The following is a 27,179-nucleotide window of genomic DNA, read 5'->3' as shown; positions in this document are numbered from 1 at the left end:
CTGTGACGCATGCCACAAATAGCATGGGCAACCTGTGTGTGTGGCATGTAGCAGATCAGGGAGGGGAAAGGCAGCTTAGTGGCAAAAATGACAGGGAGCAGAAGACAGAGCATCAGAAAGGATGGAGTGAAGAAGAAGACTAATTTGTGACGTGCCCATGAAAAAAAGATGCTCCCCCCCGAGTTATAGAGAAAGGGCATCGTAAAGAGCATGGCAGGATCTCTGGCTATAGGGTTAGAAGAAGAAAGAAAGTTTTTGGTCAGGGAGACAAAGAGCAAGCAAAGAGATCCATAATGCTAAACATTATGGAAACTGGGGAAAACTAAAGGCAGAAAAAATAGCAAGTCTACAAACACAAGTGGGCTAATTTTCAACTTTCATTTTTTCTTAAAAGCAAACAATCTGACCTGGATGATGACATAACTTGAGATACTCTTTAAATTTGTGTTCTTTAAAGTGGCAATTTGTTTAACGAACTATTTCTTATTTAGCTACCAACTATTCTTTTGGAGACGTTTCTACTTGAGTCCCATTTAGTAATTATTTGTATACATTACTGTTAGGAAAAGTACTGCAGCTGCAGAAATAGCACAAGTGCAAATTTTACCTTCCATAGTAAAAATATGACAGCAGCAGTTTTCTACCTCCCAAAATAACACAAGAGCACAACAGGAAAAGCTATGCTTCAAGTGTTATCCACACATCATTCCATTTTTTTCTGTTATAAAACCAAAAGGTTGTAAGGGACCTCATCACCTAGTCCAACCCTGGATATGAATGCAGGATGTGTTATCCCTATACTGTCCCAGACAAATGATTTACCAGGCTCCTGAAAACCTCCAAAAAGGGAGACTCCACAACTTCCCTGGAAACTTTCCTCCACTATCCTATTATCAGACATTTTTTTTTCCTTTTTCGTGAGATTTTTAATCTAATCTATCTGGAATTCATCTGTGATCCCAACTTTTGAGAATAGAATTAATCCAACTAAATATTTAGTTTATTGCACAAGAAGCATCAAGTCCAACACTGAGATTTCCCTGCTTAAAAAGACATGTTCCCCAGAAAGTGCAGGGAAGTGCAGGAGCTAGGGAATTCCCAGTGCCACATGCCTCCATGCTGGGGCCTTCACTGAGTTCCATGCAAACCCTTCATGTGGAGGCACCAGTTGTCACGGGTTCTAGCTTAGAGGCACAAGGAGGTACCAAAGCCAAGGATTTCCCAACTCCTGCACCACCCCAGGTCTCCATGCCTCTGTTCTTTGACCCGTGCCTCTGCATGAAGCATGGATCAGCACGGGACCCCAGTGCTTATCCCAGCATGGAGGGATGGGGTGTCAGGAATTCCCTGGCTCCTGTACTGCCTCACACTTCCTTCCTGGGACTTGCACCAACCTGTGCTTCATTCAAAGGGATAGGTCAGTGCAGGTCCTGGCAAGGAGGTGCAGGGCAGCAAGGGAGGTGAGGAATGCCTCAGCAAGGGAGACATGTCACCTCCTGTCCTACACGAGGCACCTACCCAATGCAAGACAAGGAGCAACGTGCATTTCACTCAACAAATCAGTTGAGCTGTGGCTGGATACGTCTTGCCACAGCTGAACTGCTTTGGTTTGGTGATGCCTGTTTCTATCCTAAAAAATTATGCCACCTCCTGAACCTATGCTGATTATCTTCCCTGTCAGTCACAACATTGACTCCAGCATTAAGTGCCACATGAAAACCTTCAGCACCACTCCCAAGAATGAGGAAAGAATACAGGGCTATGGAATTTTCCAAAACAAATCATGGGATGTATGTTTCACCCCCTCCTGCTGATTGCAATGGTTACAAGAGGCATATCTACACAAGACATTTACTGCGAAGCTGACTAATTAGCTCCACAGTAAATGTCTCACAGCATTTATACACATACTTTTTTGTCCTGTGATGCTCTACTTCAGAGCAGACTAAATTGAGTCAGTTCCACATGCAAGCTGATGCGCACTGTGCTGCACTGCATGCGGTTGTATAAATAGCGAAATGTGCATCAGCATGATGAAAATGGCGGCGGTACACTTTTGAACTAAAGCACCTTCTGTGCGTTTTAGTTCAAAAGTGCAACACAGCCATTTTCTGCACACTGATGTGCAATGCATTTTGCCACTTATATAAGTGCAAGCGTTAAAGCACTGGGCACTTTTCAAAGCACCCAGTGCTGCAGCACTTGCATGTGTGAAAATGCCCTCAGCATCTACACATGCGCCCCTATTAGGGTGCATAAAACTAAAACTCTGCAGTAGAGTAGTACTACGACGGAGTTTTTTTTGTGTGCAGTAGTGCATGTGTAGATGCTGACACAGCTGGCTGGGGCACAAAAGTACTTTAGTGCAAGGGCTGCCGTGCACAAGGGAGCAAAAAACTCCAAAACAATAAGCTCCAGAGTTTATTCACACGCACTAATTACACATCTAGACATGCCCAAGAGGTAGCAGGGACAGATCCAACCCACATGCTGAAGTTCCAGTGCTTGAAGAACATTAACACATGTTTTTAGTTTTCCATGCATCCATGGAGCTGTATCTGGGGAGGAATTTATTTCTCCATGTGAGGAAGGGACATCCTTAGATATAACATGACCACTTCCAAAAGGGTAGCAACATTGAAACATGTCAAAGCCTCTATAAATCAAATACACAGAAGGTTTCTGGGACTGTAGTTAGAAGAGCAGTTACGGAGATTGAGCAGTCACAGAGATTGCTGGATAACCCCCTACAAATGTACTGTTTATGTTCCATTTATTTTTTTTATATACATACAATCAGAAGTCCTATAAAACATTCAGAATGGAAGGGTAAAAAGAGGATGTTAAGGATGGTAATAACTTGTAATTCAAAAGTTTGCTCATTTCCCAGTATCTAATGAAGTGTATGAATTCTGACACTCCTACAGTAATTCTGCATTATATGCTATGAGAACCAAAGGAAAAAAAGTAACAACACAGGGAAGCATTTTCATTTTGAATATGTAATTTGCAAATGCTGATGAAGTCAAGTCACCATCTACATGTATTAACATAATTGTGTTAAATCTGAAACATCACATCCAGGGTAAAACAATAGTTTGCCATTTACAGAGACTATTATGCATGTGCCTTTACGGATGTGTGCAGAACACCAGGGCATAAGCCTTAATTCACACAGAAATTAATTTCTGTTATAGCTACTTGATCTCAAAAATGAGTTCAAAGTGTATAACAGCTGCAATCTGACTTTTGACAACTTCTTAATTTATTAAGAAATGTATACTACACTATAGACATTTGTTTCCCACAGGGTATTTAGCTGAAAAGCTTCTAGTTGACTTGACCTAAAAAAATCAGAAGCACATAAAATGCTCAAATCCCAATCCACTGTTTTCAGCATTTTATGCTAATAGTATCTGAAAGAGAGTGTTCCCTGTGCTGAATTAAGAAAATGAGGCCCCAAATGCTGCTTACCTATAAGTACTGATTTTCTCCTGATCAGAGAAGACTGTCAGCCTTTGTATCAAAGCAGTTCTGAAAGTTTTTGTTTCAAGTGGCATCCACAGCTTCCTCCCACAAAGGAACAAGATGCCAAACTCAGTGCAAATGGAGAAATTATGTTATGTCAGTACAAAGCTAGCTATAAATGAATGCTGTCAAGTCCACTCCACATGAAGGGTGAATTGTGGCCTTACAGAGTTTGCTCAAACAGTTCAATAAGAAGTGTTGTTACCAAATATACTAAGTTCAAAAGACTGACATAATAGGGGTGAATTCCAACCGATTAAAAACCCTATGAATCAGTGCTGTAATAAAATTGAAAACCATATCTATTTTAATTAAAAACAGGTATTAATTTTTATACACTGGTTGCATCTACGCAAGTGGCAAACTGTGCAGTCATTCAGTCCTTGCATAACCATTACTGCGCAGTAGCTTGTTACTACTGTGCAGTCATGTTGCATCGTAATTAGTGCCCCCCAACGCTACCGCACAGTAGGCCTGTGTGAAGTGGCAAGAATTTGCTTCGGACTCGGGCAATTCAGAGGGACAGTGAGTCAATTTGGAGATTCTATCTGAAGATTCAGCCCGATTCAGAGATTTGCCATAGACTAAACAAGCAGCAGTCCTCACCACACTGAACACAGCTGCCTCCAGCTGGTAAGTCTGTTGTGGTGTGCAGAGGGAAGAGGCATGGGGGGTGCAGATCAATGCCCCCACAGCGAGGGACGGATTGGGGCTAAGACAAGCTGCCCAGCCAGGGCAGGGGGTGAAGGACTCGGGGAGGTGGCCAGGGGGACAGGATGTGGGCATGGCAGCACTGGGAAAGGGGTCTATGCCCTGCTGTAGCTTCCAGCCAGGGCAGGGGAGGGGGGCAAAACGCAGGCGCTTGCTCCAGGCAGAAGGGGGCAAGCAGCATCAGGGCATAACCCCTGCTGCTGGCACTGGTGTGCCCACATCCTGCACCCCCCTGCCCCAGCTCAGCAACCAGCAGCAGGGCATAGCCCACCGAAGTGGGAGGGCGCAGGATCCGGGTGCTGCCACTGCTTGCCAGGCCAGGGCAGGCGGGTGCAGGATGCTGGCTCTGCTGCCGCTTGCCCAGTCAGGGCAGGGGGACACAGGATTTGGGTGCTGTTTCCACTTGCCCGCATCCCACGCCCCCCTGCCCTGGCTGGGCAAGCGGCGGCAAAGCCAGCATCCCGTGCCCCCCTGCTCCGGCTGGGCAAGCGGCGGGCTATGCCCTGCTGCTGCTTGTCCAGCCGAGGCAGGGGGAAACACAGGATGCAGGCACAGCAGCACCGGGAGCAGGTGTGATGTCCTGCTCACCCCCTTCCACCCAAAGTGAGCATTGCCCCCCTCCCTGCCCCAGCTGGGCAAGCAGCAGCACGGCATAGCCTCCACTCCCAGCACTGCCACGCCCATATCCCGCTGCCCCCTACCTGCCTTCCTGAGTCCCGCACCCCCCCCTCCCACCCCAGCTGAGCAGCTTGTCCCAGCCCCAATCCCTTCCTTGCTGTGGGGGCATTGATCTGCCCCTCCCACATACCCTTTACCTCCCCCCTCCACCCACCACAACAGACTTACCAGCTGGAGGCAGCTGTGTCCAGCATGGCAAGTACTGCTGCCTGTTTAGTCTGTGGCCAAATCTCTGAATCAGGATGAATCCTTTCTGAATCAATTTGAAGGCTTCCAATTCAATTCAGACCTTTTAATTGGTCTCCCAATTCGATTCGGATTCAGAGATTCGGCCACTGAATCAGGCCAAATCTCCTCCGAATCAAATCGGCTACTGAAGCTTCACACAGCACTACTGCACACACAGTAGCTCATTGCTACTGTGCAGTAGCCTCTCGTGTAAATGCAGCCACCCAGTAACACTTAAAGATCACATAACATCATGTGCTAAAGGCCAGTTGTGCTTATTCTGTGAAAATACAGGTTTCTCTAAAAAAAGGTGCGCGGAGCCTGAGAAAGGAAGATGGGTATTTTGTTCACCTCTGCCAAGGATACCATTTCATTTTTCATATAAATTCTGAAGGATCTGAAAAAGGTATGGCTTTTTAGACACCAATATGATGTTGAAACATAATGCACTTACTTTCCTGAACCTTCAAAACCTCTTCAGTCCCTGTTTTCTCTGCTCAAATGACTTAGAAGGAAGAATCAGTGCCATAAACACACTAATCACAACTCGGTGTGATAATTGCACAACAGGAAAGTAGAATCATCTCATGCCATTGATACACCATTGTAAAACCAAAAGCCTCCAATCATATATTAGTAGGCCACCAGCATAATTCATGTCACATATTCACCTCACACACTGATGATGGAATGCTCCACCTAACAAAGTAACCACTGGATGCTATATAGTCTGAGCTTTCAAACCAACTGTCCAGAGGTCAGAAAGGTCTGAATTATATTGGCCAAGTCTCCACTGAAAAGAAAAACGTCACCTCTTATACGGATGTAAATAGAAAATAAACTATTCAGGTCACTACCGCTCTTTATCATCCAAAATCAACTGAGATATGACCAAACCCTTAGTTGCAAATGATGGACAAGAACTCTTATTTGAGGAAATGATAAAAATCACAGCCAAACATTCTAGCCGTCTCTCTCAATCTAATGTGAAGCCACCTCAAACTGTTCTGGATTGATTTTCGCCAACTCACTCTAACTTATGTCTAGTCTCATCCAGACAGTAAGAAAAAACAACAAAGATGTTCTGTTTCCTAAATGTAATTTTTTTAAAATGTAAACAATCAGTGGATACTAAGAGAGAGGGAAGCAGTGGGGAACACAAAGAAACAATGAGACATTATTGGTCAGTAAGATAAAAAATGGCCTTGGCACATCAGCAACCTAATCATTGCCAAGTTCTTGTAGACAGCAAAAAAAGGAGAGGGTAATTTCCTGTGTGTAGCCACAAACCTACCATATAGTGCCTATCTGGTAGGTTTGTGGCTACATACAGGAAAGTGTGATCATGCATTAAGGACAGAAAGGAGGAAAGAGCTAACTTGTTTTTTTCTGAAAGTTTAATAAGGGCTTTGTTACACAGTAATTTTGGGCAGCTCCTAGAGCTCTTACTTCCTGGACTGTCTGCAAATGGACACCTTAAAATGATTTTATTACACGGCTCAAAGTTATACTACTCCAGGGCAGGATTATCTCTGGTCTGCACTACCCAATTCCTGTTCCATTAAGGTGTCGCCACTCCTCATAGATGTGCCACCCAAACTGAAGTCCTTCAGGATCTGTGGATCTCTCACACCCCTGCCCGTAGAACAGGGAACAGATCTGTCCTTGCTCACCAGCATTCTAGTGGTAGGTTTTGCATAGCTAGAGTACACAGGTCCTGCTCCTCACAGCTACAACTCCTACTCCTGCCCCTGCTCACCAACCCTCTAGCAGCAAGTGACAGCTGTGCAGTACAGCTGTGCAAAGCTTCGGTTGCTGATTCAATTCGGAGGAGATACAGCCTGATTCAGCAGCCGAATCTCCGAATCCAAATCGAATCACGAGACCTATGAATCTCTCCGAATCAAATCAGAAGCCCCTGATTTGATTCAGAGAGATTTGATGATTCGGCTATACACACAGCTTTATATGTTTTTTCTACATACCTCAAGGTACCAGGCACGGTACCTTCCTGAACACCGAGATGGTGGGGCAGAAGGAGGGTCCCACATGAGCGCGGCGGGGCTCCCCCACATGCTTGGCAGTGGACCCAAAAGTGGACGGGATGTACTTCTGGTCCACTTCTGGGTCCACCGCCGAGCATACGTTGGGGGGAGGGGGGCACACTCCTGCGGAAGACTCCATCCACCCCAGCATCTTGGTGTTCGTGAGCCATGCCTGGTACCTCGAGGTATGTAGAAAAAAAAAATATATATATAGCTGTTTCTATGGCCAAATCACTGATTTTATGAATTGGAATCAAATCTTCACATTCAGATTTGGCCAAATCGAATCGGGACAGCGATCAGCAAATCGAATCACTGTCCCCTGAATCGAGTTGATTCAGAATCCGAATCAAATACTGCCCCCTTTGCACACCCCTACTGTGCAGGTGGGGGGACCTCAGAGAAGGTTTCTAGACTAAGGGTATTCTGAATGAAGGGGAGGAGCAGTGTTTGTTTCACTGAAGCTAAAGAAGAGGAGGAAGATGAGAACAACCACAAGTTTTTAGGTTGTGAGGGTGGAAAAGGGCGGTATCTTAAAATGTTATATAGAAAGGACTAGCCAGATTTATATATATCCCAGTTATAAGGATCTAAAAGAGAAGGCCAAGTTAACTGAACTAAAAGCTGTTCAGAAGAATGAAGAGCTGGCTTTTATTTGCCCTTTAACTTCTCCCTCTTAACCATATGTTAACCTTGAGACAACTTTCTCTCTAACAAACTGACTGGCTTCAGACTTCATCTAATGCTCTTAAGGATCCAGCTAAACTGTATCTATCATTTCACTTTATCTACTATGTTGTAACTTCTTTGATGATGTCTAATGAATGGGATGAAGATGTGCCATTTTCCCTTATAAAAGTGAGGCTGTTTTATCATTTGATCATATTAGCCACATATAGATCATTTACAACTATTTTTAATTTTGTATTACAATTTAAGATAAATATCTTTGGTTAGAGAGATAAATAAATTAAAAACTAATCTTATTTAAGCAAAATAAGGATTTAGGACTACCCAGACAGAGAGAAACCGATGTATGAAGCACAGTGAATATGACATACACTGTGGTCCAATAGCCAATTGGGGATTATTTTTATTACATGTAAATATAATATAAGCTGCTTTCCACTTCATTCAGCTGTTTTGTTCTTGTAATCCTCTACAACCCTGACCAGAACCATCTGGTTCTAGTAACTCCCTGCAACTTAAATCAATGTTTCAACACGGTGCCTCCTGACATCTTAATATCTAATAATGCAAAGAGCACATCTGGGATAGCTATCTTTCCCCATCACCTTCTGTAGTGAACAGCAAAGCAAAGAAATGATTTTGATGTTCTGCAATGTTCTTACTCATCTTGATTGCTACCTTTGAGTCCTAATATTCCAGCCGATGCACTCTTTTTTCTTTATAGGCTTCTGTATCCTAATATGTTCCAATAATTTCTTTGAATTGATTTCTGTCTTTGCTGTTTGCTTTCAACACCCCTTCTTAGCCATCCTGATTTCCATTTAACACTTCACCTGTTGTGATTTAACTTCCTTGCTATTGTTCTCAGCTGGGCTACATTTTGCTCTCTGCTCTTTAACCATGCTATTTTTTATATTGTATGTTTATTTCCCCAGAGAGGCTGGGGGAGGGGGGGGGAAACTGAGTGTGGAACCTGGGCATGGATGTAGGTTTAACTTCTGTGCATCTTAAAGGGTGTATTCAAAGTTACCTCCATGATGAGTCTTATTATTTTAAATGTCCCAAGTAATAACTTTATGAATTGAGCTTTCCTAACTGAGTTGAAGTTTTGTAGTAGTATATCTTCTGAATTCCAAACTGCCCTACTAACTGTTCATTTGAATAGACTGTCATATTACACTGTCTCATCAACATTAAATGGTTCCAAAAATAAGTGTTTTGTCCTTCAGCTTAAAATCTTATGCATTATTAACTATGAAATGGTAAACCCACTATTTCTGCTAATTAAGTACTGTGTGATTGTATTTAATTTTTTTCTCCTGAAATATCAACATCTTGTGGCAAAAGTCAGTCACTACATGAATGACTATTTTTAAAGTAATGCTTGCTCAAAAAAATAGAATACAGAAATGCATTATAACCTGAGAGGTAAAGTTAAAACTTAATAGTCAGTTCAGTTTATAGTTACAGTTCATTACAGTTAAGTTTAAGGATTTGCATAAAAAGAACCATTTTGGAATATTCCTATTGTCATTTCCTACACGCACACACATGCGCACACCCATGCGCGCGCACACAAAGATGTGTTCTTTTTTGGGATCTAATTTCCTTTGATGTATCCTGCATTTTAAGGCATTCTGCCCTAAGGAGGGAAAGGTGCACACAGTTTTAGATTAGCCACATGTTTAGGATGTTCAATATGCTCAACTGTCCAAGCTTCTAGCTAGAGTCCTATAGAAAAGTGTTGCAATTCAGGGAAAAATAGTTTTTCAGTTACACTTGTCTAAAGAACAACAGATTCCTAGATGTTCCCAAAGGCACCTTACCCTTTTCTCCATACTCTGTGAAAATCTAGTATTGCATCAGTTCTTTTGGCTTCTGATCCCCAGTAGCTATACAACAGAGGAATGCAAAGTTGTCATGTGCTGCTAGCAACAAAAAAGGCCTTGCTTTCCATTGTGTGGAAAGGGTATCTTACTAGCTACAAAGCTTCCTCTGTTTAACATGACTTCTGAATGATGCCAAGAATCCGATATCTGTAGTCAACATCTGGCTCCACAGAGTAAAATGGAAAAGCAATGCTGCCATCATCAGGGAAACCCATGCATTCTCACATGGACTTAAAATTCGAGAAACTGCTTTTCATATCTTTTTTGATTTATTAGAAGTTTCTCCCTACTTATTAATGTTTGTTGAAACAAATCCAGAGTGTCACAATACAAAATGTTTGTAATTTTGCTTACTACCTCACAGGAGTAAGGAGAGGTTTATAATTATGCACTGTTATTTATAAAGTACTTTGGTACTCCTGGATACAAATTGATGGAATTTTAATTATGTTAATACTACTTTGTTTGGCAATATCAAATTTCAAGCCATTGCCCTTGCAGAATACTCATTTTTCAGTAGATCATTCAGTTGCGACATTCTGCTACGATGTTGACATTCTGTGAACTGAAAATTAATTACTTGTGACAAGTAGTCTGAAGAGGCAACCCTTGAATTGTTAATATTCAGCTCTGCTAACATGAAGTTTTGGTTTTTTTCAGGGGGGGTTTGCCCCACCTTTACTTCCTGAAGTCTTCGTTTACTCATGTAGGTTTTAATTGATTGAGAGTTTTTTTAAATACAAAGTAAAATAGCAAATGTTTACCTTAACATATAAAAAGGTATCATCTCATCTTCATACGTTTGGAGAAAATCTTGCTAAGAAAGTAAAAACAACTATACTATTGTATAGTTTACAATGAAAACTATAACTACTTCTCCTAATTTTATGATGCCAAGGACATTACCAATTCCAGGATGGCACAGCTAATACCAAAATATGTGACACTGAATGTAATCACATTTAGATAGAAGAAACCTAGGCCCCTGATGCTTGTCACATATATTATGCAGTTAACTGGTTAATCACGCAATAAATTTAGACCAGCCACACAAGCAAAATAAGACTAATTGCATGAACATGGGTCTATACTACTACTTAAGATATGATTAACTGGTTAATCATGTCTTAAGTGTAATCTCTGCCAGGGGCCTTAGATTTTTCTAAGTATTACTATTTCAGTGATTTATGTTACCAGAGTTTTTTTTTCAGGCTGACAAAGTTCCTATTGCTTATCGAAGTATTTGTGCCTACTGAAAACATTGTGGACAAGAGAACAAAGAGATATAATACTACTCTAAATGGTATATTATGATATTATATAATTTAATTATTATTGATACTACTAATGATGGTGATGATGAGGTTGATAATAAAAATTCTTGATCCTCATGTAGGTTTAGCTAATAAATGATGCTCAGACTATTCCAAATGTGTGTAGTGGCTATAAGTCACATGAACACGACAGTTAACTCAAATGTTCTTGCCATTTATACTCAGAAGTACACTAGCCACACACACACACACACACACACACACACACACACACACACAACTCAGGAATCTTAAGTCATGCAGAGATCAGCAATGAATAAGGTTACACTTATTCCTGACACGGAACTTTTCTCTGGTGAATTGGCTAGTTCATCATATGCCACAGAGGAATGTTCAGATGACACTGCTGACCAGATGGGTCAGAGCTATCATAAAATGTACAAATTTCTGATACTCCTTAGGGGAGAGCCCCAAATTCTGCATCACTTTCCACTTCAGTAGTATACTCAGGAGAAGTCACCTAAGATGAAGTCAATTTCCTGAAAATCCAGAAGATTATACTCAGTTTAAGGACAGATCACAGGATGATGCTAGCTAGGAAATAATTTAATGCGGCTTTGTCTTGGTTATTCACATGGAGAGAACCATCAAGTTGTGCTATCAACAACAGCAAGCTTTTGGGAAACAAGGAAACTGGGTTGTATAAGTACTTACTGCTTGTAAAACTACTTGACTACCCAATCATTGAGAAAAAGCCTACCTACAAAAGGGCAACTGTATTAAAATCTGACCCTCTAATGCATTTTCATACCATCCTCACTTCAGCACTGATGATGCTTCCAGCATAGTGGACAACGACATTATAAACACATTTTTTCTTTTTTCTTATTAACAAATTAAGTCAGCAGTGGCAAGCAGGGCTAAGACTCTTTGAGTTGCTTTCCATCATGTCCTTGCCATGGAAAGTTGTCTTTCAAATGCTAGTACAAGCTGATCCCTTATTTAATCCATCACAATCTTGCAAATACCTCCATTTCAGTTATAATGCTTCTTTTAGTCAATTCTTCCACCTTAAAGAGCCTTCCTATTGTTTTCAACTTGTTCAGAATGTAGACTCATGATCTGCACTTCCTTTAATTCTATGTAAATTCAAATAACTTTTAAATTAAAATTCACTCTCTTTTAATATACACTTTCATATACAGAAGAATGTTTTTCAATATCCCAAAACTAACAGATGAAGTAGGATTTTTTAGAAGCAGATACTTGTCTCTCCTTTCTTCCCTGCTCTACTCCCAAAGTTTTGAGTATGTATCCCTGCAACTGAATTGTCTATGGAAAGGAAGAATTCAGCCCTTTGAAATTAGTCTTATTACACATAATTTACTTTCTGCATCCCTAGGGGTCTTACACCAAGTCTACACCATCATGATTCAAAAAATCTCATCAGCGTCAACCTGATGCATTGGAGCAGAAAATCAGACCCTACATACTTACAATTACATCATGGGCACATGAACAAGGTACCACCAAGTAAATGAGGGCGGCAATTTACAGCACATCAGCCACTAATTGCTCATATGCACATTAGCTAGTACAAAGTAACTGCCCATTTGCACACACGTTCTCCAAAAGTAAATGAAAGGTATCCCATGGTAGCTTAGCCCTTTTTCATAGACTTGTGTTCCCTGAATAATCATCAACCTAATTTGGCTCACAGTTACAAGTGTTGGCACAAGTTGTAATCAGTCCTTTTTAATACCAAGGAATTACTAATCATACTTCTTCCAAAGTTTTCCCACTTTAAATCTCCAGCCAAAAGAACGGATACATGACTATAAAAACATCCCACAACAGAAAGTTTACAGACTTAAAACACATCAGGTACTAACGACAGACCTAGGTTTATTCTATCCTAAACTGTAGCTGTATTTAAATGTATTTAATATAGTTAAGAGTTCAGTTTAACATATTCTGTGATTATAGTCTCACCTAGGATAAGACTTAGTATTCTATTCACTGTATATACAGTTGTTCATCCCACCACATTCACTTAGCTTATTAAAAGTGAAAAGGTGTTGTGGAAAAGGTAGACTAATAAAAACCACTGCAGACCACGTTTGTGAGAATATACTTACCATGCTGTTCATTTTTGAAGAAGAGGAACTTGTTCTCTGCTTTCGTAGACTATTATGTCCCTCTGTGTTTCCCTCCTTTGGTTTCACTATCAACCTGCTACTTCCAGCAGTTCCTTCTGAAGAGGACCTCAGGCGTTTTTCTATGAATCTGCCTTCTCGGTATGGACTGAAGCTACTGGAAAGATCAACTACAAACAGAAAAACAATCAGCAAAAACTTTACATTGACTGAACAGTTTCAGTTGAATGGAGGTTATTCATTTAGTACAGAACTCCTGGCTATTTTTTCATAAAAAGGCACATATGTAATACTGTCAGTCGCCAATCCATTGGGTTTTACCTAATGGTCCACTTATTTTTGTCCAGCCATCAGGCTCACGACTATTTCCCGCTCTCCAGAAGGTCTTGCCTTCCCTTCCTCTCTTTCCCCCTCTCAGGACACTCAGCTGCTGAGCTGTTGTACTACACTACGCACTGAAAGAATTCTTCCCAGATAATTTGTTGATAAAGAAAACCTGACTGGCTTTCCTTGCTCTTTAGAGCAGGCTCAGCTTTCAGCTGCCTACAGTACCATAAATGTTCCAGAAGACAGTGCCCAGATGTTCCCAGCTTATTAATATATGGCTGGACATTCGGCCTGTGAGAGTAGGCAGCTATTTGATCTGGCTTTGGATCCGGCTGCTTCAGATGCCAGCAATCTGATCTGGAGCTCCGGACCAGGTTTCCATTTCGATCCGGCTGAAGCGGCTCGGAAGCTTCCGAGCCGCCTCGGAGATCCGGCCATAGGGTATAATGAGGAAATCAATGAAATATCTATAACTTCGTTGTTTTTTGTCTCATTTGGATGAAACTTGCAGGGGTGGCAGCCTCTGGAGAGAGCATGAAGCCTGCCAAGTTTCAAGAAGATCAGTCCAGGGGCTTGGGAAAACTGTACCCCAAATTGTTGAAAGCAAAACTCACGTCACATCTATGTGCTACAACACAGGGAGGTCAAAGCTGCAAGGGTGGTAGCCCCTGCTGAGGCCACAAAACCTGCCAAGTTTCAAGAAGATCGGTGCAGGGGCTTGGAGGAAACTGCACCTCAAGCTGCTGACAGGCAAAACTCGTGACACAGATGACCCTGTGTGTGTTAAAGGCGCAGCGGGCTGAAAACTGCAGGGGTGGTGGCCCCTCCTCAGGCTACGAAGCCTGCCAAGTTTCAAGAAGGTAAGTGCAGGGGTTTGGAGGGAACTGCACCTCAAGCTATGGACAAGCAAAACTCATGACATAGGTGACAGTGTGTGTGTTAAGGCACAGCAGGGTGAAAACTGCAGGGATGGTGGTCCCTGCTAAGGCCACGAAGCCTGCCAGCTGTTGAGGAGATGGGTGCAGAGGTGTTCTGGGGCCCTGCACCTCTGGCTGCTGACAGGCAAAACTCGTGACGTGGCTGCTTGTGCAACTGACTGCCTTGGGGCATTTGATTGTCTGTATTATTTCCTCTCCTTAGTCTGTCTGTGGTTTTGTAGGTGTTAATCCATGCTCGTTAAGTTGTTATGTAGTAGCTAAGTACTGTGTATTGAGCTGGTCCCCGAGTGAATCATGATTGATTGGTAACTGGTAACACAGTAGCTTAGCAGCCAGGCCTGCAGTAGTTCCCCCCCCATACCCGCCACAAGACAGACAGTTGCACGAGCACCCTTATCACAAGTTTTGCCTGTCAGCAGCTAGGGGTGCAGGGCCCCAAAACCCCCCTGCACCAATCTCCTCCACAGCTAGCAGGCTTTGTGGCCGCAGCAGGGACTACCATCCCTGTAGCTTTCACTCCGCTACACCTTAATACACACAGCGTCACCCATGTCATGAGTTTTGCCTGTCCACAGCTTGAGATGCAGTTCTCCGCAAACCCCTGCACCTATCTCCTTGAAAGTAGGCAGGCTTTGTGGCCTCAGCAGGGGCCCCTACCCCTGCAGTTTTCACCCCCTGTGTTGTAACATATAGACGTGACATGAGTTGTGCTTTCAAGAATTTGGGGTACAGTTCCCCCCAAACCCCTGCATGTACCACCTTGAAACTTGGCAGGCTTCGTGGCCTCACCAGGGGCTACCACCCTGGCAGTTTTCACCCCCCTGTGGTGTAATACATATATGTGACATGAGTTTTGCTTTCACAAATTTGGGGTGCAGTTCCCCCTGAACCAATCTTCTTGAAACCTGGCAGGCTAACGCTCTCAGCAGAGGTTACCACCTCTGCAAATGTCATCCAAATGAGACAAAAAACAGCAAAGTTATAGATATTTCATTGATTCCCCATTATACCCTATAGCTGGATCTCCGAAGCAGCTCTGAAGCTTTTCTGAACTGCTTCGGAAGCTCCGAACCGCTTCGGAAAGCCTAACAAAGCCAGCACTTTGATCCAGACATGCTGCTTCGGATGCTGAAGTGTCCAAAGCTTCTCCGGATCCAAAGCAGGGTCCGAAGTCTCACACAGCCCTACTGGACATACCTTGCATGCCAGATCACAACAATGGGAAACACTCATTTCAGGACAGGAGCTCCATTCATTATCACTGTGTAAGGTTCAGACACACAGGGGTTGACCTCTTTCCAACTTACCCAGTCTTGGCCAAACAAAACAAGAGCCTGACACCAGCCTACATCTATCATTCAGCCGGCAAGCTGAATTCCCTTCCCACTCACCTCCCACCCATAGTTAAATGGTGTAATATTGAGGAAAAGGGAAAATATGAACTTCTCCCCGCGACAAAAAAAAATCTAAACAAGCAGGATGTAAGCATAAGAAAAGCATGGCAGTATAGACAACCTTTCCTCTTTTACTAATAGGGAATAGGTGGATAGTGATATATTAAAAAGTTTAGACTAATGTTATATGCTGGAATATAAAACGTATGAAGAAATATACAGATTATCACTCTATTCAAACAATCCATAGCTCAGTCCTTGTCCAGTCTAAAACTGTATATCACTTCCAACAAAAACGGTTGAATTGCCATCCCTATCAGTCAAATAAGAACATTTTTTATTTGAATTTATTAAAACATGAAGATTTTGCATTGAATATAGATTCTGGAATTTTTTTGCAAGAGGGGCATAAACTTAAACTTGGTCATACAGGTTTTTATTTTAAATAACTTTTTCATTGCACATCAAAAAGGAGGGAAAAAAACACATCTTTTCTTTTTGAATAGGCAAATGTAATCATAACATGACAGCAATTAATCTCATGTTAGCTACACATAAGTGGCCCTTTACCCAATTTTTGCGCACACACAAAAATCATTAGTTTGAATTAAGTGATATTTGATTTGTCAGTAAGATAGGCTGAAGCATGAGTGCTGCTGGCATCCAAACAGAAATACAGCAAGGCCTATGTAAACAATCAAAGTAACACAAGTTAACGGGGCCAAGGAATTACTGTGGAACAGCTAACACAGAAGCTGCAAACAGATGTTGCCCTTGTCATAGCAGAAACATTTTTATGGCAGCATAAAATGTGAGCAAACAGACATTCTTGACCCTTGCTGCATCTCAAATGCAGGGGAAGTCTATTTGGTTATGGCACAATCCCCACAACCTGAGGCTGCCTGTACTTTCCAGATGTCCCAGGCAGGGGATTCCGGGGTGCACATTTCATGCTGCCCAGCAAGGGAACCCCATGGAGTTCCCCACTCTGTTTGCAGAAGCATGCCCCAGGTCAGGTCCAGGCACCTTCGGCCAGCGTCCTATAGGATCAGGCCTCTGAAGCCCCAGAAACAGCAGGGGGACAACAGGCCCAGGCAATATCTGTTCTGGTCAATGCATCTGATCCACTGTGACAGGAGACATCCTGTCACAGCTGATCCCACAATAAAAATGACATCTGCTCGTCAGCAGAGTAACTGTTTACCTGCCTGCAATTACCTTGCAGTAAGAAAAAAAACTTTAGGGCAACCTAGCCGCCTTTCATTCGGGGTAATTTTTCCGAATTGAGCTTTCATTTAATACAGCTCAAGAGAAAATTAATTACTTAAGTTTAGACAATGATCAAGCTAGTATGACAGTCAACACAAGCCCAGTGAGGCTCAGGTAGGTGTAATATCTAAAACTAATAGTATTTTTTAAATTGGGTAGGCTTCAGTGTTGAAAATGTTCCCTCTAACAAAAGCTAAATAGCCTGACAGTGCCAGTCACCTGTGAGACAGCTATTGTAATGCCAGAAATGCGTACATGCAAGAAAATATGAAGAAATGCCCACCTTTAAACCCAGTCTATATACATAGTTAATGTGTTTGAGGAAATATGTATTTGCAAGTTCTTTTTGCTTCCATGCATTCTTTTTGCCAACCCTCATTCATTTATTGTGAGTAATGAAAATTTTGGCAACAGCTGCAGGTAGCTGATGCTTCTGCCAAAGGCCAAACTTTCATGTCACCTTGAGGAAGCAAAATATGGAAGCAAGCTAGTCCCACACAGTGTCCTGTCCTTAAATTGAAGCCTAGAGACACAGCTCTTCCACTAAATGCTGTGGCTAGACGTATGTAAAAAGTATTAGGATGATGATGATAAACTAAAGACACATAGGACAACTCAGGAGGATAATTATCTTTTCCATGCATCCCAGAGAAGGTAACAGAGCTTGTACAACACCATCAGATAAAGACTTGGATGCTATTGGACTTCCATCTCTAACAGGGGCAAGCCTTTTGCACTCTCTCATACCATCTTTCAAAAAGAACATGCAAAGGGCTTCTGTTATCCACATTAACAGGAGGTCACCAGGTCACCCTCTCACAGCTAGACTATATAAAAAGTTCATGATGCTGCTGTATTTTCTATTCCTAAAGGTACATTTTTTTGAGAAGTCCTGGAAGCTCAACTTTTACAGCCAGAAGTTCTGCACTCAGTCTCGCCTCATGACCGTAGCAGGATCACTGTTAACATTCATCTGCAGCTACTATGCCACCATCTGGTTCTGCTTCCAGGGTCAGAAACAGAAACCAAGAATCCAGAAGTTTGGTTTTCACCAATGCCTCATAAAATACTTCTGTAAGCCATAGCAACATGCCTGTTGCCTCTCCCTAGAGGCACTGTTTTATATAAAATTACAACAGCATACTTTGTGCTTCCAATTACTCTTATTGCTCCAACTGAAGACATCTGTGCAGGGGTTACAAGGTGAACTCTGCTGAGGTAGTATGAAAAATCTACCTATGTGTAGAAGGGTTCATATATGAACCATGAATTAACTCTTGAAATGATTTTATAATCACAAAAAAATCCATTTAGAAGTGAATTTGTATAGTAATACCTGTTTTACCTTTTTTATGATTGCATATTTGTCAACAGAAACTCTCCCAGTAGGAACAGGCTACAGCAGGTACAGTCTGTTAGGGGCTGAGAATGGTGTGTAGAAGAGTTTACCTGGTTGTTCAAAGACTTGAAGGCCATGGTTTGTTGCAAGCTCCAAAAAAAGGTCAGAACTTGATTTGTAACAAAACCTTTTCCAGAAAGCAAGCTTCAATCTTTGAAGTAAATATAACAGAGTAGCCTTCACTGAGAGGGGCTTAGTTAATCCCAGTTCTAGTGTCTTACAGCCTAAGTTTACAGCTAAGCTTTGTTCATGATTATGAATTCTTGGAGCACAGGGTGTCTCTTATTATGAAGGGCTCCACCTGAGCTGCCACCTCTAACAGTTCCTACAGCAGTGGCCAAGATCACCTTACTCATAAATTTGCAAGGGTTGGCAACACTGTAAGGTTCAATACATTATGAACAGTCAAGAGGAATTAATAAAACATGAGAAGACAGTCCAAAACATGGATATTTATTCTTAATTCTCATGATTTTGGTGCTAATCTGATTAAATTGTTACACCTGAGGCATGATTTCTGAATTGCAACAATACACCAAATTATCTACTTTGTAATTCAGAATACCTCTTAGAGAAGAAACCAGGCCAAAAGCATACAACATACCTTTAGAGTGATTAACCTCATATTCCTGTTGTTCTTTAAAGAACTGAGTTTCAGAAGATGACGGGAGAATCTTAGATGCCGTTACAGGAACCATTTCTTTAATGTGCTCAGGTCCTGTTAGGTCGTGGTGGCCACCACTTAATTCATGTGCTTTTGGGGAGGTTTCAGTTGTTTTTTCTGCACAATTTAACATTAAGGTTTCTAACTGTGCATCTGCAGAGTTAATTTTTCCTATATGCCCAGCATCCTTAACAGGTAGTTCAGTGGCTGGTAATAATACTTGTATTTGATTAGCAGCAGAGGTCTGGGGTAAGATATTTGATTCAGTATTGCATAAGGTTGTGCATCTCACAGGAGCTATAACAAGCTGGGAAGTACTTTCTATGTGCTCATTTTCCCTCATGTGAGCTGTAGCTGTGTTGAGGAACATCCGAGAGGTAGAAACATGGTGGCCAAAGTTCTCTGGGAGCAGTCCTGTGTTTCCATTATTAGTTGGTGCATCAACTTCTGAAACAGAATCCTCTGTCAAGGCTAAAAACTCCGAAGGAGTGTGGACTGTGGTGGGATCAGCGGAAAGTAGTGGGGATTGCAAAGAACTTCCTGTGCATTCTGTTATCTCAGCAGAGCATGAAGGAGAGGACCTTACTGTGGCAGGCTCACATTCAACATATGGTTTAATCTCTAATAAGCATCCAGACTGTTGCACACAGGATACTGACTGGCTCTGGGGAACTGGCTTTGAAAACTTGTAGTGCGATGAAAAAGACTTAGGGAGAAGTTTTCGTGTGGGCTGTTTAGTGGAGCATCTGCTTCGCTCCTCTGTAAAGCCAGAGTCATCACTCTCATTCTTACCAGAACTTAAGCAATTTATGAAGACATTCTTATTAGCTGACTGCTCCTTCTCCTTTTCAAAGTCCTCTGTCAAAGACCTTGTTATTTTCTTGCTGAGCGAGCTGCCAAAACCAACTGAATGTCTCCCTCTGCTTTTAACGTGATCCTCCAAGCTGAGTTTCTGCAAACTGTTGTGAGCAGACTGGGCGCCATTTGAAATACTTATATTCTGGTTTGCAGATTCAGACTTCTGTTCACTCCCTTTCTTGTGATGGAAGCTAATGGAAGGAGTACGGAATATGCTCCTACGCTTGCCTGTACTCCCCGAGCTTGAATTTGTGCTAGAAGGAGAGGAACTGTGGACACCAACTGTATTGACAGAGGAAGGCGAGGAAGGAAGGGAATCGTGTCTTCGGTTAATACTCCTCCTGAATATTGGCAATCGAGACACAATAGTTGACCGTCTTGATCCTGAATCCCCCATCAGGACTTGGGGTTCTAGGTAGCCAGTACACCAATCTGGGGTAAGTAGGGAAAAAGACAAAAATAATGATTTTAAGGAAGTAGCATACATATATACGCAAAAATATTTTAAAGCAATCTAAATAAACGAAGACTTAAAGATTTTTAAACTTTAAAAGTTCATTGTTCAGTACAGATAGATCTTGCTATATTTAATCAAAGGCATTTATTAATATGTCAATGTGCAATCAAAATTGAATTTCCAAAACTCTTTTAACTGAGTAAAAGGTTAGGCTCAAAGTGTATTAAATACCATAGATTTTATTTTTATACATTCCATCCAAAGTCCATTTGTTCCATCACATCAGGCCCCACTTACTTCAAGATTTTAAACTCCCCAAAAGAAGAGACCCTGATTTATCTAAGTTCTGTGATGTGTTCAGCTCTGTTCTTGACGCTTCAGGCCTGAAGTTTTCATAGGAAGCCAAAGGAGTTAGACAATGGGAGTTAAGCACACTGTAGACACCCTTGAAAATCCCAGCAAAACTGCATCACCTATGAGCCACTAGATAAATCACACGGGAAAGGAAATACCATCTCTGGCATCAGACATTTTTTATGATTTAATATTGATTTCTTTCTAAGACCCTTTACAATTTTTTACCAATAGAAAACTAGAATACAATTTGTCATTTGCAGCCTAGAGATTCTCTCTTAACATTTTACAGAAATAATTGTGTAGTTTGATCACTCATTTATATTAAATTGCTTATGTCTTATTTAGAGCTAAAATATTTAAAAATAAAACAATTTGAAATTCTTAGAAATATCTCAAGTTAATCAAATTCAGTTTCCAATTAAATTAGCACAGTAGTAGAATTTTAGGAAAATGTATACTCTGAGTGGATCCCAATCTGTGTTTGTGTAATGAATGCAGAACCATAAAGAGAACAATAAGGAGATGTGATATATGATCATAAGTACAACCAAAACTCTACATGTGACTTTCAATGACATTAACTGGAATTTTGAGTGTTCAGGATCTTTGAAAGGGGGGTGGGGCACGGGGGAAGGGAAGGCCACTCATCAAAATATTCTAGGTCAAGTGAAAAAAGAAGCCAAGAAAAATAATCATACTGACCAAATGAGCATGAAGAATTTAACCATAAAATGATATAAAAAAAGAAAAATAAGCAAGCAGCTGTGAATAATTAAGAAAAAAAAATCAGTGAACAGAATAATTGAAGGAATAGTCATATTAAAGCAATAAAATACATGTCAAGCCAGAGCAAAAGAATCAGTAATAACAAAATCAGTCCAGGGATTCTCCTATGATGACTAGTCTTTGTACTGTAATTTCTGCCTCATCAAAAAGGCTGCTAAGGTCCTAGCCTCCATATGTTATCCGAGCAGATATAGTATCAGGATTCACAAAGATCAGGAATCAATAAAGCAATTTTGTGGCTTAAGATGAAAGCAACAGCCTGAGAATGGTAGGTAATCTATATAAAAAAAGATGAAGGGGAAAAACACAAACACTGGTGATGTTTGATGACAAGCTAGGAATATAAGGTGGGTGCTACTGAGGTTTCAGCAGTTCTGAATCAAAACAAACTTGGAATTCCAGTTTATAGGAAACAGAAAAGCTAACTGAAATTGGCTTTAGTAAATCAAATGCAAAAAAATATTTTTGTAAATTATTTAGGTACGTAAGAGCTGATTACACTGCAGCATTAAGAGAATGTGTGAATATGCATGTACATGTACTGTAGATGTATATGAAGTTCAGAGACTATACTTCTTTATATATACATCCACTCCTGGCACAGCCCCCAAGGATGAGAGCTATAATCTCTCATCAATTTCCATTCTTCCATTTGTACGGGGGTCTTTTGGGGAGGGAAGTGTGAGAGATTTTTGTTAGTTTGAATGGAGGTGATTATATATCTATATCTAGATATATGCATAGAGAGATGTATGCATGCATGCATGCATATATACATACATATACACATATATACACATACATGTAGAAGGGAAATGAATTCAGAAGAGAACTCTCATTGTAACCTAGGCACTCAAATTCTGCAATAGCAGTGAAGAGATAGTTGGGCCAACAACCTACTGCTTGAATTGGCAGCTCTGGGCATATGAAGTACCCCTGAGTATAGCTGCATTAGTGACAGCCTGAAAATCAGGGGGAAAAGCAACCAATGCAACATTAGGGTTGGGCCAGTACTTCATTTGGAGTAGGCACTAGTCCACAATGGGGAAGCAGATAGCATCAGATAGCTTTCCCCACACTCCCTGCTTTTCTCTGCATTGTAAATTTTACCAATATGTCCGTGAAAAAAAAACTCAAGAGGAGAAATGCCAAACAAAGCTCAAAAAACTGTTCCCCCATCCCACCCTGATGCCACATGAATGAAGAACCTAACAAACAGTGCCTTTCTAGGAGCGCTTCTGGCATTCTTAGCCATACTCTAAATAACTGAGTTGGAAAAACTGCTTCTTTACTTCAATTTACTTCTTGCATTGAGGTTCCAGGGGGAAACAGGAGAAAAAGGTTATTCCTTTGCCTGTAGGATGCTAAGAATTTATGCCCCATCAAAAACTCATATTTAAACTGTGGAAATGGGGAACGTTCAATAACAGCATGTGAAAGTTAAATTACTAAATCACTACCGCTAGCTGTGGCAAAATTACTTTTACCATAAGTAAGAGAACTGAACATTTAGAAAATAACAACAAAAATACAGTTTACTAGTTCTTCACATCCTGAAGCAACCTAGAGTGAAGCTGACTTAACACAGTACTGCTTGCAATGATAATTTTAATGGCACCTGAGCTGCATATCAGACAAACTGAAATAATTCTAGGAGCTGGTCCTACACATTCATCCTACAGTCTGAATGTGAGACTGCAGTGCATGCATTGTTTCTTTAAAGCTTCAATAAGAAAGTCAGGCAAATAAGGGACCAGGAAAGGTGCTAAGCAAAGCTCTGCAGGGAGACTATATAAAGTAGTAGTACTCAACGTTCTGGCCCCACATGCCCAAATCCAGACATGTAGCCCACATACACAGATTTGACCACATGGAACAATCTAGCATGCACAGCCACATCACCCAGCCCACGGGGCTTATCACCGGTCCAAAAATTTGGTAGCAAGATAGTGACAATTCATGGTGCCACTTCTACCCCACCACCTAATTTCTGGACATGGGGAAAAACCCACAGGCCAATGACACTGCTCTGCAGGCCAGACATTGAACATAGTTTCATAGTTGGTAGGATCGGAAGGAACCTAAGCAGATCATCAAGTCCAACCCCCTGCCATGGGCAGGAAAGGATGCTGGGATCAAACGACCCCAGCTAGGTGACTGTCTAGCCTTCTTCTGAAGACTCCCAGGGTAGGAGCAAGCACTACTTCCCTTGGAAGTTGGTTCCAGCTCCTGGCCGCCCTGACTGTGAAGTAGTGCCTCCTGATGTCTAGCCTGAACCTACTCTCAGTCAACTTATGGCCATTGTTCCTTGTTACTCCCAGTAGTGCTCGGGGGAACAGGGACTCTCCCATTGCCTGCTGGTCCCCCCTTGGCCAGTTTGTAGATGGCCACCAGATCCCCTCTCAGCCTTCTCCTGTGGAGGCTGAGCAAGTTCAGGTCCCATAGCCTCTCCCTGTAGGGCCTACCCTGCTGACCCCTAATCATGTGAGTGGCCCTCCTCTGGACCCTCTTGATACTGTCCACATCCCTCCTGAAGTGAACACCATTAGTATAGAGTAGGGTTGCTCAGCCTCTGGCCCACAGGTGAGATCTGGCCCACAACACCATGTCATCTGGTCAGCAGGGCTCTCTACAGGTCTGGAAATTTGGAGGCAGGGGAACAGTGCCAAATATTCTAACTCATGCAGAGTCCCAGGCCCTGCATGCTGGATCCAGTAATCAATCCCACTGCACAGGGCCAAGTGGGGGAGACATCAGGCCCACAGGGCCCAATCCTGATGTGAGGGGCCAAAAGGGGGCAGTACCAGGCCAACAAGACCCAACTCCAACACATGGGGTGCAGGGTGGATACAATGCCAGGCTCCTTGGTTCCAATCCAAGTGCCTGGGGGGGGGGGGGGTGGGAAGAGCACAAGGGGGCAGTGCCAGATCCCTGGCACACAATCCTGGTGCACAGGTGGCAAGAGGGAGCCCTAGGACCCAATCCTGGGGCACACAAGTGGGGTGGCCAGAGCCCAGGGCTGAACCTGGCCCACAGACAGGTCCCATGACACCCATCTGGCCCATGGGGCTAAAAGGTTAAACACTACTGGTACAGAACACAGGCACGCATAACAGAATGGTTTAAACACATAACACAGATTAAGCCTGAAGCGAACAGACATACAAGCCTCTTTAAACCAGTTTAAAGACATCAGAAATGGTTCAAAACTATACCCAGAAAAATCATGTACTGTTTTAAACTGGTTCACTGTGAAATGGTTTTGTGTGAAGACACCAGGCATTCTATAACATAGGTCTGACTGTCTTTTTCCATTTTGTTGTTTTTGGGGGGTTTTTAATCCATGAGCTTCCTTGCCTGCTTGCTCAATAAAAGGTATCTTTCTAACAACCAGTTTGTGACCTCACTTCATTCTCAATTGCAGCCTGATATCCCATCCCCGCTTGCCAGGTTCTTGGGTCCAAGTACTCCCCCTTTCCCACCATGTCCTGCCCACCAAGCCAGGCAAGCACACTGCAGATTGCAGTTTATTAGGAAAAAAGGGAAAGTGGAAGATTAAAAACGCCCCCAGCCACTGGCCACCCACCCCCTGAGACCCCCAAATGACGGATGCAAGCATTCCTTCCTTCCCCGACTCACCCACTTGCTATGTGTGTCTGCACCCTGTCCTGCAACAATTGTGAAATGGTTCCCAATATATGACATTTTGGAACACAGAAATTGTTATGGATGGCCACCCCCAAATAAGTTGGAGGAAATACTTTTTAATGTTTTTTTTCTAGTTCTATTCAGCAGGAAAACATGATCCCATCCTTTGTCAGTCTCACATCAGACTGCCAGTCAAGCGATACTCTCTGTGCATAATGCTCCATATGGGTGTCAGTCTTTTCACCTGCAGCCACTTACATGACTAAAATTACAATAATCGGGACTCATTGTACTTATGTTTCTGAATTTTTGATTTTTTATTAAAAAGATATTATTTTAACTTTTATTTTTCCTAAAATTGAAGGCAGCCTATGACTACATAAGGTAAATGCACTATGTGATCACTCTTAATTATCATGAAGTTTTTGGTTCTTTAGATGAATACCCAACTTTTTGTGTAACAGATTTAAGTGTTCAAAATCATCTTTTCAAATGGACTCTAACAATGAGCACAACTGAAACCTATCTGATGTGCAGAGTGGACTTTCCAATTTTGCTTTTTTTATGGACCTTGTTTTGAACACTCAGATTTTAAAAACATATTCTACGTAGATATTTTCAAGGTGGTTTCAAAAGAGATAAAAAAAGAACAGAAAAGAACAGCAGAGCAGAAATGATGAAGGATTATCTAATGATCTGCTTCTTCTCAGGCATTTGGCTGGAGCTCAGAATTTACAGGGCCCTATGTTAAAGATAATGTAAGAGACAAAAAGTGTGAACAGTGTGATTTGAGGGCAGGGAACAGCTGCAGGCAGACCTGGATAGGTTGGACAAGTGGGCAGAAAACAACAGGATGCAGTTCAACAAGGAGAAATGCAAAGTGCTGCACCTAGGGAGGAAAAATGTCCAGCATACCTACTGCCTAGGGAATGACCTGCTTAGTGGAACGGAAGCGGAAAGGGATCTTGGAGTCCTAGTGGACTCCAAGATGAACATGAGCCGGCAGTGTGACGAAGCCATCAAAAAAGCCAATGGCACTTTATCGTGCATCAGCAGATGCATGACGAATAGGTCCAAGGAGGTGATACTTCCCCTTTATAGGGCGCTGGTCAGACCGCAGTTGGAGTACTGCGTGCAATTCTGGGCGCCACACTTCAAAAAGGATGCGGATAACCTGGAGAGGGTCCAGAGAAGGGCAACTCGTATGGTCAAGGGCCTGCAGACCAAGCCCTACGAGGAGAGACTAGAGAAACTGGACCTTTTCAGCCTCCGCAAGAGAAGGTTGAGAGGTGACCTTGTGGCTGCCTATAAGTTCATCACGGGGGCACAGAAGGGAATTGGTGAGTATTTATTCACCAAGGCGCCCCCGGGGGTTACAAGAAACAATGGCCACAAGCTAGCAGAGAGCAGATTTAGACTAGACATTAGGAAGAACTTCTTCACAGTTCGAGTGGCCAAGGTCTGGAACGGGCTCCCAAGGGAGGTGGTGCTCTCCCCTACCCTGGGGGTCTTCAAGAGGAGGTTAGATAGACATCTAGCTGGGGTCATGTAGACCCAGCACTCTTTCAGGGGGTCGGACTCGATGATCTATTGAGGTCCCTTCCGACCCTAACATCTATGAATCTATGAATCCCCCGTTAGCAATTTCAGAAGTTACTCAAATAAAAATGTTTTCCTTTCATTGCTACACATCAAGATTGCAGAAAAAACTAACGAGAGGAAGACTCTAAGAAGCCTCTGATTGATCTGAAAAATATTTTTAAAGTGATTTTTTCAATTGCTAGAGATGATAAAGAGGTTTGATGGTTTAGACTTCTGTCATATTCTTCTAGTACAGCATCAGGCTACACACTAATTTTACACCCTCATCCTACATACAGAAG

General features: G+C 42.1%; 1 protein-coding gene across 5 annotated transcripts in view; it reads right to left on the bottom strand.

Annotated features, from left to right (window-relative positions):
* The window catches only part of CCSER1 (coiled-coil serine rich protein 1), a 1,487,243-nt gene that overhangs the window by 1,317,883 nt on the left and 142,181 nt on the right, over positions 1-27,179 (bottom strand). For all 5 annotated transcript variants that reach the window (XM_019488094.2, XM_019488095.2, XM_059722321.1 and 2 more), the window contains exons 2-3: positions 19,131-20,480; positions 13,182-13,369 (exon numbers count right to left, since the gene is read on the bottom strand). In XM_019488094.2, the coding sequence (XP_019343639.1) occupies positions 13,182-13,369; positions 19,131-20,445 (1,503 nt within the window). In that variant the 5' untranslated portion in view covers positions 20,446-20,480. The remainder of the gene's footprint in view (positions 1-13,181; positions 13,370-19,130; positions 20,481-27,179) is intronic.

Source organism: Alligator mississippiensis, chromosome 2, assembly GCF_030867095.1.
Source record: "Alligator mississippiensis isolate rAllMis1 chromosome 2, rAllMis1, whole genome shotgun sequence".
NCBI classification, from domain to species: Eukaryota; Metazoa; Chordata; order Crocodylia; family Alligatoridae; genus Alligator; species Alligator mississippiensis.
The sequence above is the reverse complement of the archived record's forward strand: the minus strand, read 5'-3'. Positions and strand labels throughout refer to the sequence as shown.